The following is a 12,491-nucleotide window of genomic DNA, read 5'->3' on the forward strand; positions in this document are numbered from 1 at the left end:
AAACGACTCTTCATAGGCCCAATTGTGACTTTTTAGACAAGTAACTTTTAAACTATGAAAGAGATATACCTCTGAATCCTAAATTTTCTAGCTTTTGAAGCAATATGTTATGTTTGAGTGTATCAAATGCTTTCTTTAATCAATAAACAATCTTGTTGCAAGTTTATTGTTATCCAAACATTCTTGAATTTCTACTACTATATCAGTTACACATTTAAGGTACTTGATTTTTTCCTAAAACCATATTGATATTTATAAAAATAATTTATAGACTCTAGATAAGTTACCATTCTATTATGTACACACTTCTCTATTAATTTGGAAATGCAGCTTAATACTGATATTGGAATATAATTATTCGGTTTTAACTTATCTCCACCTTTATAAATTGGAATGACTTTGGCAGTTTTACATTGCATTGGAAATTCGCCTAGAGTAAAGGAAAGATTTACTAATTCAGATAAAGTATGGCTTATGGTGTCCTTGCAATTTATTAACAATTCATTATGTAATTAATCTTTTGTCTGATTTCTTTTTCCTTTAGCGAACTAATAATTCTAATAATTTCCATGTGGGTAACTGGCGTAAAAAAAAGAATGACTCGTTGTATGGTATACCCGTATTCAAAGCTGTATTTTCCATTACGGGTATCTTTGATGTTAGTGTTTTACCAACATTTGCAAAATGATCATTCAACACATTTGGTATACGTTCATTATCAACTAAGGCATTTCTACAAAAACTAAGGTATTTCTTAAAAGAAAAAAAGCTGGTTTAAACCAGCCTACCCTGCTACGAAGGTATGATGAAATTCGTTCTGTTAGAACATGCATATCAGTAAAAACACTACCACAAACTTACCTGATCGCTTCGCATATTTTGTGGCTCATTTCTTTTTAATTGTTTGTTTATGTGTACGGTACAATATGTAAAATATCTAACATTAAGAAAGATTTACGTTGTACTTCTAATCAAGCATGGAATTCTCTCTCTCTTTGTAAATTTCGCTGCGCGTTTGCAACGTTTACGAAAATGAAACAATTTGGCGATGAAAGTTTCAGAAATTTCCTTTATTAATTACAACTTCTTTATTTCTGAATTTTTATAGAAATATTTTTGAAATATGTGTTGTCTATTTCTGCACATATCTAAGAAGACCTTTAACATTTTCTATAGGAAGAAAGAGAGTTTATGTAATTTTTGAAGGACACGCCAGACAGTTAGAAGTGTGTCTACTATTAATATCTCCGAGAAGAAAGAAAGAGTCCGCAATCATAATATGTTTACTGTTGTCCGGAATCTTTTGATTCACATGGGGAATGTGGGTAGGGGATAATTCATTCGAAATAGCGTTAGAGATCTAAGGATAAAGTAGTGCATACTTAATGTAAAATAATGTGTCACGCTTGTGTGGAGTTTTAAGGAAGCATAATTTGTAAAGATGTCTCGCTTTGTTCCTGTCGCATTATTACATGGTAGCAAATGCCATTTTCCTTTGAAGCTAATTGCACAAGCCCAAGGAAAGGTTAGTATAGTTCTTCGTATATCATTGTCAGGAACAGCATTATGGTTATAATTTTGGGTAGGCCCGCACCATTGGTTATGGATACATATATATACACATTTGATTGATTAATGACAGGAAATTACGGATGGCATTTAGAACTCCCCCCCCCCCCCCGAATTCGTTTCCGGACTCCATAATCGGGTACGTTGTTTTCGTCTAAATTGTGATAAAGGTAGAGGTCAATGTTCCGTTAAGGGGGTCCAGTGTCTTTGACACCACTTTATTCTATTGATTTTCGTTTATTTGCATGAAATAACGTTATATTAGGTTAGCTTAGCTTAAGAGGTCCAGTGTAGTTTTGGGCCCCCTTAACGGAACATGGACCAGGGTAGAAAACAAACGAGCCCCACGGGGCTTATAATCTTCGGTTGTTCAATATATGTTGTGAAGTAAATAACTGGAGATCTGCAAGATTGTGTGAGTGACTGAGAAAGAGAGTACGTGAAGTCAAATCATAAGTAAAGACCACAAGAAAAATAACATCCACACTTCCGCGTTCAATCAGAAATTCATCAGTAACTCACCACGTGACTCGATATCAGTAACGAACCTAGAACAGATACATTCTCATATCCGGAATCAAAAGATCCAAATCACTGAATCGAATAAAATGACCAAAGTAAAAACTTACCAAATGAGTAATTGCATGTAAAAGAGGATTCTATTAGAGGCATTTATTCCGAAGTTGGGCATTCGCTTTAGCCACGTTTTGTCGCTGTCATCTCCTTTCCACATTTTCTACAATTTGTTATTAGGTTAATTAATTCGTGCTCTTCACAAACTTTTGAAAGATTTTGCTCGTTATCAACGTATCGCTTCACAAATGTTAAAACTGTTACTTCACTGCCCTTGTACATTCGCCATGTTGATAACATAAATGCTCGTTTCTTTCCCACAATGCAACTGTTCGGTTATCTTGCGCCAAGTAGTTCCCTCCACTCGTCGAATAGTCCCATGTTTGTAACCTTTATATACAACAAATAAAGATATTTTTCGAGATCCTTATATATTATCAAGCTCACAAACGATCAAATTATCCATATCTTTACTGTAAATTTTAAAAATTTTGCCGGAAACGGACGCCCAACTTTGGAACTTAACCCCCATTAGATAATGAGGGTAACGTTCGTTAGTTGGGCAACTCATGTATATTGTGAATGAAACAACATATTTTAAAAAATTATTCACAATATTATAACACGCAGCTCCGACAAACGCTAAGAGAAAAAATAGTGGAGTATGTTGACTACAAAGGGTCCAGAAGCACGTAAAAAACACAAAAGTTAAAGGAGAAATGACTAGTGCAAGTACTTAGACGTAACAGAACGTAACCAAATGTAGCCTAACCTAACCTAAAATAACCTAAGCTAACCTGATCTAACCTAATATTAGTAGAAATAAGCGAAATTCTATCATTTTTTGGAAAATTATGCTAGACTCATACACTTAATATATCATAAACCAACCTGACATCAACTAACCGAACCTAACCTAACCTACCCTGAAATAACCTAATGTGAACAGAAATTACCAAAATTGTAACATTTTTTTTAGAGAAAAGAGCTGGACCCCTTTTGCTAAACATAGGCCAAAATAGTTGTTAACCATGTTTGCTCTCCCAACCACCACACAGGCAACATTCGTACAAGATTATAACACACCCAAGGCAAAACACACAATCTCGAAGTTCATATTAACTTTGATTCGAAACATTCTCTGTGGAGTGATGATGAATAAACACAATACTAACCTTTATATTGAATGTTTTAATACAAACAAGTTGGAAAAGACGAACTAGTAAAAAATTACGGATCTCTCTCCCAAATCAATCGACGTCTCCGGAGCCGGTATTGCGACAATAGTACGTCGTTACGTGCTTACCCACCGTCGCTGACGCGCCTACTCCCTACAGACGCACCCCCTCGTTGCCGCCCGGCCCCATCTGGTGCGCTCGTGCTCTTACTCGGTTAGATAGCATTCGTGCGTTTTAGTGGCCGCCTAACAAGTTTTGTGTACTTTAGTTTTTATGCGTATCGTACGTCTACACTGTATTTATACTCATCACAGTTACATACAACGAATAGTAAATTCCACCAGGTGAGCTAGAGTCACTACCAAGTGATTTAGGGGAGAAACAGAGTAATACCCATTCTGATGTGTATAGTCACTTAACAACAAAAAAAATCTCTCTAAATGAAAGCAGCAAGTGAAAGAAGATAAGACTTGATATAAAAAAGTAGTTTCGATATTCAGTGGGAAAGTTCCCCCAAACCCCATGACTGACTAAATAACAATAGCGTTAACATTATAACTAATATCTGATATGCTTAACAATTTTAAACTAACAACGTAACACACTAGTGTCACCGAACTACTTTCCCCAGACTCCAGTGTGCAGTGAGAGCTTCTTCGTAGCTAAGCGATTAGCGTACGTACCATTCGAATGGGGAACCCGGGTTCGATTCCCGGCGGGAGCTCGTGTGTTTCGGATTCCACGTTAATCAATAGGTCCGCGTCTCATATAACCTCACTGCAGAACGGAACGTTAAACTCAAATTCAACTCATCTCCAGTGTGCAGTGCGTGTCTCAGAATACCAACTAGAGATCTAGACCCGATATTAATTTCCACCGGTAGAGTACTTCTGGTCATTATATTGGACCTGTATTTTATATTTATAAATGTAGAGTTACTTGTCTAAAACCATGACAAGTACTATAGCATGGTTAAAATGATTGAGTGCATCCGCCTGTAGATTATTTCAGTGAATCAGTACAGTGTAGAAAAGCTGTATTTTATGTTTACGAGTGTAGCGTTACTAGTGTGTAACCACCAGAAATGCTATAAAACTCATATAACTGCGAAAAATCATATGTACGTGCTCGTAAATACAACATACTACGTAACCTATCCGAATCATTCTATCCTAGTAACCTAACCTAATTTATCCTAGTAACCACACCTAACTTTACTAGCCTAGACTTAGCTAACACATCCTAACCTATTCTATCGCACCATAACATGTTAATGTGTGTTTTTTCCATCAGTAATCGCTTTCATAGTACATCAGTTTCCAAGCATATTGTCAACCTGTACTCAATTATTTTCTCATGCGCTAAAGAAAAAAACAGCGCGGAATGTCTTAGGAAATAATTTAGAGCCATAAAAAGGTAAGAAAAATTATGTTTTAATTTTACGACCTATTCTCAATCTGCACGGCTACTGCTACCAAGGAACAAATTTTTAAGGGACTACAAGTGAATTTCAGTATAAAATAATTGCATATAATAGGATAGCAGGTAACAAGAAATTATGTAATCATTTTAAGGGCATGTCACTTTGCACGCATATAATGGATCTGTATTGTTTCTTGCGCATTCACCAGGATAATAACAGCCCAGAATGTCTTAGGGAATCGTTTAAAGCAAGAAAAGTCCCCTCTTGATTTCACGGAGTATTCTTAATCTGCATCGAAAAGTTTTCTAAGTTCTTGCTGAGTCTTTACTTGCAAATGATGTTAAGTGTCAGTGAGTAGGTCCAGAAACATTAACCTAAATTAACTTAACCCTGAAACTACACACTGGGGTCCACTAGACCCCGAGTTGAAATTATCAACTATGTTTTAAAAGTATATATTATCTTTGTGTAAACTGATTTGTAAGCTCTCAGAAACAATTCTGTTCTTGTCAAGATTACTAGATTCATTTTAGTTGAAAAATGTGTGTGTTGTTCTAGTCTCCCCAGACTCCGGTGTGCCGTGCGGGTTACAGAATTTGTAATAATTTTATTTATATGTTTATTTTATTTATTTATTTATTTATTTATTTTACAAAAGCTGTTGGGCTTTGTTCCTCAGATACGGGACAGAAGTACTCGAAAATTGAATATTTTGTAGGAAAAATAGAGTAGTAAAAGTATTCTGAATATTACATAGTTATCTTCTTGTTCACCGTGGAGCGTGTAAATCCATCACTATTCTTTTGCAACATCCTCGTTTATGCGCATAGCCATCGTCGCTGATGCGCCTACTGCACCCCTGCATTGACTTAGTTAGGTATAATTCGTGCTCTTAGTTAAAACGTACCACAGTTTCATGCCTTTTTTCCCCCACTTTTACAGCATATGTTCGTATGCTGTATTTATACCCATAATAGTTAAGCCTATCTAAAGTTTTTCTGCACGAAAAACATCCAGGACATAAATGGCTTAAATAAAATGCTGGAAAGTAGGGCCAGAAATATAAGGATGGTCCCATGCCAAAACGGACTAACTGCATTTTTGATGAAATTAAAGTAGAGTGACATTTGTGTTGAGAACTGTAAAGTTCATCACTCGCCATAGAATCCACCATCACAACTTACTCCAACAAATTAAAGAAGCTACAAACTTAATTCATCCTGGCATGATAAAGTTCTCAGTTCACAAAATCTCAAATTCATCACAAATGTAGTTAGTTCGTTTTGGCATGGGACCACTTATAAAAAGTATGTGAAATTTACGGGAAGAAAATGGTAAATAGGTTATTTTTCGTGAAATTCATACAAACTAAGCAAGTTCAATCCGTTATTTTCAAGTGTTAAAAGCTGCTTCTTTTGTATACTGTTTTGAGGAGAGGCATGTTAACGTTAGACTTTAGAATGTATCGAGCTAATTAGTTTCCTGTATTGAAAAGTGACAGTTCTGCGTGATAGATGTGACATTTCGACTTTCAGTTTAATAACAACGTGCGCTGGTGAGGAGCAGGAGTTATCAGTTTTGTGAAAAGATACAAAGTATTGAAATCAGGGTTGGCAAAAACCATGGTTTTTATTGAAAAATCCAAAAACCCGTTTTTTTTTTTTTTGTTTAAACCTTTTTTTTTTTTTTGTTGTTGTTTAAACCAAGTTTTTTTGGTTTAAATAATTTGCTCTATGTATTTATATTAGATGTGGACAGAAAGAAGTTTGTTTGTTATTATGCAACGACAGGGTTATGCTGGAAGGGGTCTTAAAAGCTTAAAGCGGGATCCAAACAGCTTCCCGGCTTACATCCGAGAGAAATTGTCCTCCATTTGGACTCCAGGCCACAAATGCAATGAGTCTGCCGACTCACTCACAAAGGACTCCTGATAAAAATACGTTGTACTGACCTTTACATACTTGTTAATATAATTGTCAAGGGTCATTTCAGGACAAAAAGATAAATAGTTGCACAAGTGAAACCATTATACAGAATGACATATAAATCGGGAAACTTCCGCGTTAGCCATTGTTAAAATCCTGTTATTACTTTAAATGTAAAGCAAATCCTGTTATTGCTTTGCATGTAAATCTAAGGTCAACGTATCATAATCAGTACGCTAAAACTGAGGTATTAATTTCCAAATTTAGTATGTAGATATCATTCAATAAAATTAAAACTAAGTCCAATTCAAGCTAATGTTGGAAGCTACGTAGGCAGACAATTTGGCTTCGTTTCGTATCTTTATTCTTAACATCTTTATGTAATACCGAGGTTATAAAGAAGACTTTCGCTTTAAAGTGACATCCAAACCGCTACTTGGTTTACACATGAAAGAAGGGTTATGGTTCGACCGAGAATTGAACATGGGACACCTTGATTAAAAGGTGAAAAGGAGATAAAACTAATGCAGATGGTTTGATATGTGGAAACGTCACCATGAAGTTCACACGATTTCAAGCATTTTTCGTTTTTTTTTTCTTTCTGGTTTCAACCAGTTTTTTTTTTTTTTTTTAAAAAAAAGAAAAAAAACTGGATTAAACTAAGGTTTAAACCAGGCAACCCTGATTGAAATTGAGCAGAAATTGTGGTAAATGTATGAAGATTTTAAAAGTAAAGAAAGGGGGAATGTTATATATTTAACTCGCCCTAAATGCTACCTATTCTTAAAAATAAAGAAATAGAGAATGTTATATATTTAACTAGCCCTAAATGCTGCCTACTCGTTTTATTATTATTAATATCTAGTCCTGTGATCTTCTGCGTTCCATATATCTTCTGACTTTCGGTAAGTTTAAATCCTTTATGTGTAGTGTTCCCATATTTAGCAATTTAACCCCCAATTCTTTCTTTCTTTTTTTTTTTTTTGTGTGTGTGTGTGTGTGTGTTAATTATTAATACAAATTACATCAATAAAAACAAAAATTAAAGACTGCAAATATTTTGATTAATATTAATACTTATACTTGATTAATATTTTAGAAAAACATACGAAACATAGATTGGGGGTCAAATTTGTATATAAATTGGCAACAGTGTTAAATGTAATTATATTGTACATACAGGATTTAAACTTACGAAGGGTTGGAAAACATATGAAACGCAGAAGACCATAGGACTAGATAATAATAATAATAATAATAATAATAATAAACAGAATAGGTAGCATTTTGGGTTAGTGCACAAACTATTTTAATATTAAGAGTTTATATATATTTTCACACACTGTTTGTTAGAACATAAACATGTGAATAATACCGTAGAGGATATTCTTAAGCCTTAGCCGTGAAGAAGAGTGCCCGTGGGGAGTAGTTGAAATGTTGGCTAAAAATTCATTAAAAAGAAACATTATAAGGTTAGTTTTTGATATTTTGTATATAGGAATTTACCTAGGAATTAAAATTACTAAGGAAATTTAAAATAAATTTTCAGAAAATTTTAAAGTTTACGAGATACGGCAAATCTGTTGTGCCATCGGAATTTATATCTTCTGTCGAAAAGGCGGGCGAACCAAATTGAGAATGCCGATCTAATATATATCCGATACATTCATTTGTGTATATATACAAATGAAAGTAAATATATTTCGGGAATTATTTAGCTAATACTAAAAACAAATCAAACACTTCCAAATTATCAAAATTGATTCGTGAATTCAAACAATGGCTAAATGACAACTGTTGATGTTTTATATTTGATAAAGGAAATTCAGTTACCATTATCAATAAGGATGATTATTCAAATAAACTTTTAAATAAAATTAACAACGAAGGTTTGATAAAAATGGATACAAATCCTTTGCTCGAGATCGTACGGGAGAAGATAATTGAAGAATCGTGGTTAATTGCTGACATCTTAGCTGATCATCCCTATACTAATGGATTTAGCATACCTATCGTCTACGGTTTACCAAAATTGCATTAAGCTAATGTTCCATTGAGACCGATAATATCAGGCAAACGTCATCTAGCATACAAAATAGCCAGATGGTTGGGTAGTTACATTACTACTTACATGGCAAATAAATTTACCGTAAACAACAGTTACGAGCTAAAAACAGACGTTTGTTCGTTAAGTCAATGCCAAGAAGTTAAAATTAACGCCGATAAATGTAGTGGATATGTCTCGTTCGATACCATTAAGCCAAGCTATTATGTGTACCCAAAATGTATTTTGTGAAAACAAATTTGATAAGGAAAAATAATTAGACTAAGGGAGACAAATGATCAAGACAAGTGAATTATGATGGAAAAATCGATGGAATGAATGTGCGAGTAAAACTCAGGGACACGATCTAGTTCAGCACAAATTTACGTGATCGGGGATCGAACTGGGGACCCCACGCATCATAGGTAATCAAGCAAGTTTCTGTTTTCAAATCAGATATTTCATCTGTTTAACATACAAGCGAAGTTGTGGATAAATTTTTCTTAGAGAATACAGGGGGGGGGGCAAGATGGCGACGGACATCTTTACATCTGGAGTGTCATGCTCTTACAATTGTGCAATTGTGAATTTGTTCATAATTTTAAATTTTGACAAAATTGAATTCTTTACAATTTTTATATATTATTACATCTTTTTTATATGTCCTGATTCTCTAACCCCCAAGTAATTTTACAAATAGTGTAAAAACAAATTTACTTAGAACAGGCGAATTCGTCCATGTTGGAACGCGCCATTTTATACAAATCTACGTTTTCAAAAACAATTAAAACAAATTTAGTGAAGCAGTCCACTGGGCTATAAGGCTGGGACTTTCTTTATAAATCTGCCGAAAGGGAGATAACTAGAACTAGAGAATACAGATTAGTATCTTTAGAAAAAAGTTTGGAACAACAATTAAAAGTAGTTTGCTTAGGCCTGTTTAACGATTATTCCAAAACAACATTAGAACAATGGAAATTGCTGAAGTTAAAGTAAATTATTTCCGCAAGTGACTAAAAGCAATATATTTTCATTTTCAGGCGAATGTGTACTTGACTACCAAAAATTTCCAACAAGTGAAACATCTCCATCAGTCCGTTTGTAGAAATGTGGTTATATTTACTAGGACAGACCTTAAGAGAAGTAAATTACTTCGTGTAAATAAGCATAGTGCTTGTTTAAGCAGTGTTGGTGTAGTCAGATATGAAAGCACAGAAGTACCAAACATAAATGTTAATAGCGAAAATGTTACGAAAGTATCATCATCAGAAGTTGTAAAAGAAAGTCCACTAGATGTTATCCCAGAACCTCCGCCAATACCAGCTCCACCTCCAGAAGTGATTGATGCTGTACAAGCAGTTGGAGAGCCAAGTTTTGCAAGTTTAGGACTAGGTGGTTGGACGCCAGTAGGTCTTGTGCAACATGCGTTGGAATTCTTGCATATTGATTGTGCTTTGCCATGGTGGGGCTGCATAGGAATAGGTAAGTGTTTATTATTATTATTAATATTATTTGAAATAAATTATTTAATCACAGTTGATGTCAGATTAAAGCTGCTTACCAGGGTTGGCAAAAACCATGTTTTTTATTGAAAAAACCAAAAAACCAGGTTTTTTTGGTTTAAATAATTTGCTCTATGTATTTATATCACATATGGACAGAAATAAGCTTATTTCGCCTTGGTGTTAGTATGCAACAACCGGATTATGCTGGAAGGGGTCACATAAGCTTAAAGCGGAATCCAAATCGCTTCTCGGCTTACATCCAAGAGGAATTGTCCTCCATTTGAACTCGAAACCGGGACTAATTGGCCACAAATGCGATACGTCTGCCGACTCACTCATGAAGGACTCCTGATAAAAATACGTTGACTGATCCTTACATATTTATTAAGGTTAGTGTAAAGGCACAAGTTTTGCCAATAGATGTCACTACAGTTTTCTTATCTCTCTCATGTATTTTTTACCTTTCACGAAAATTTTCAATTTCTTTTATAAATTTCAACCTAGAGACTTCAAATTTTTAGACAAGGAACTTCATAACCTATTAAAGGGAACAATCCGTGCCGATTTTTTATTTAGAATTTTCTTCATTGTTGAAACAGTTTCATTGTTAAAGGTTTGGATATCCATTTCAACAATCAAGTCATTTCAACAATGAAGAAAATTCTAAATAAAAAATCTGCACGGATTATTGCCTTCGATAGATTATGAAGTTCCTTTTCTAAAAATTTGAAGACTGTAGGTTGAAATTTGTAAGAGAAATCGTGCATTTTCGTGAAAGATAAAAAATGCATGGTAGAAATACGAAGACTGAAGTGCCATCTAGCAGCAAAACTTGTCCCTTTAAACCAACTTTAATATAATCGTCAGGAGTGATTAGGACAGAAGGACAAAAAGATAAACAATTGTACAAGTAGAACCATTGTACAGAATTACATATGGACAATTTCAAAGTACTACAGAGTACAGAAGAATTAATTTTGTCCAAGTCAGTTCACTATGACTTTTATTAGTCCAAGTTAAAGAAATATAACGACTTACTTTGCATATCAGTAAGAAAAGTGAATAAAGATACGAATTATTTGAGTCCACTTTGGCTCTGACCCATTTATACATAAATAGTTACCAAAGATTCTTGTTATTTCAATAATTGCCTCCAGTGGGTTTTGTATGACCCCCCCCCCCCAAAAAAAAAAAAAAGTACGGCATTTCGATGTATTTTATCAATAGTAAACATTATTAAAACGGAACAATGTTTAGAATTTTCCTTTTGTTGCATAACAATAATAACAAACTATAAAAAAATCACAAAAGAAACATCCATAAAGTTACATAAAAAATGTTGCTTTTGTAATATAATCTCTTTGAGTAAAGAATGGGGAATTTAGGTCTGAATATAGTACGAATAATACATGGGAGTGAAACGTGATAACCCACAAATATGTGTTCATCAAGGTTTTACGAATAGTTACACTTTTACGAACATTTTTCATTTTTGGTTTAAACCAGTTGGTTTTTTTGAAAACCTTGGTTTAAACCAGCCAACCCCGCTGCTTACCACGCCAACTTTAGTTAAAAGTTGAAAGTTTATGTAATCCACAATCATGCCAATATAATGAGTCAGCGTAACACATTTATTCGCAAATCTTGCTTAAATAATTAGCTGGAGATGATATTTGAATTAGACGAAAAGACTTGGTATCCTAGGCAAACTTCTGATAAATAATGAAAAAACAGTCTTTCGACATTTTGGGTCTCACGTTAGCTGCAAATCAGTCATAAATATTAAAAAGCAATTTTCGAAGTACAAAAATTGTTTTGTGTGTATGTTGAGGTGTATCAGACTAGTTGTCAATGCAATAGTTCTTGCATTGGGATGACAAAGAAGGGTATAGGAGCTAGAATAAAAGAACTTGTAAGAAAAGTTTGAAAACAACTATACATATCTAAACATAACAACAACAAAACAATTATTAGGAAAACATCGTCGCTGTTATAATAAATATGTTTGTTTTAATAATTAAGAGAAAAGATGCAACCTTATCAAGAATTTTGGTGTAATTGCCGGTATAATAAGCTTCATTCAAAAACTAAATCGTCAGTAACTTTAAATTGTATAGGTAATACAGTTTCTGAGTTGAAGCGATTTGTATAATATATGGATGATACTTTAAGGAAACGAAATGAAATATTTTAATATGTAAATTGTTGGGTCTAAGATTGTTTTATTTTTTATATCTTTATTTTACATTAAATAACTTAATATTATGAACATGA

The 12,491-nt window shown here is 33.9% G+C and overlaps 1 protein-coding gene across 1 annotated transcript in view; it reads left to right on the plus strand.

Annotated features, from left to right (window-relative positions):
- The first annotated feature begins 1,283 nt into the window (after positions 1 to 1,283).
- Positions 1,284 to 12,491, plus strand: part of OXA1L (OXA1L mitochondrial inner membrane protein) — a 43,237-nt gene continuing 32,029 nt past the window's right edge. The window contains exons 1-2 of the mRNA XM_081765391.1: positions 1,284 to 1,525; positions 9,753 to 10,194. Of these exons, the coding sequence (XP_081621517.1) occupies positions 1,442 to 1,525; positions 9,753 to 10,194 (526 nt within the window). The 5' untranslated portion in view covers positions 1,284 to 1,441. The remainder of the gene's footprint in view (positions 1,526 to 9,752; positions 10,195 to 12,491) is intronic.

This window comes from Thermobia domestica, chromosome 7, assembly GCF_964235325.1.
Source record: "Thermobia domestica chromosome 7, izTheDome1.hap1.1, whole genome shotgun sequence".
NCBI classification, from domain to species: domain Eukaryota; kingdom Metazoa; phylum Arthropoda; class Insecta; order Zygentoma; family Lepismatidae; genus Thermobia; species Thermobia domestica.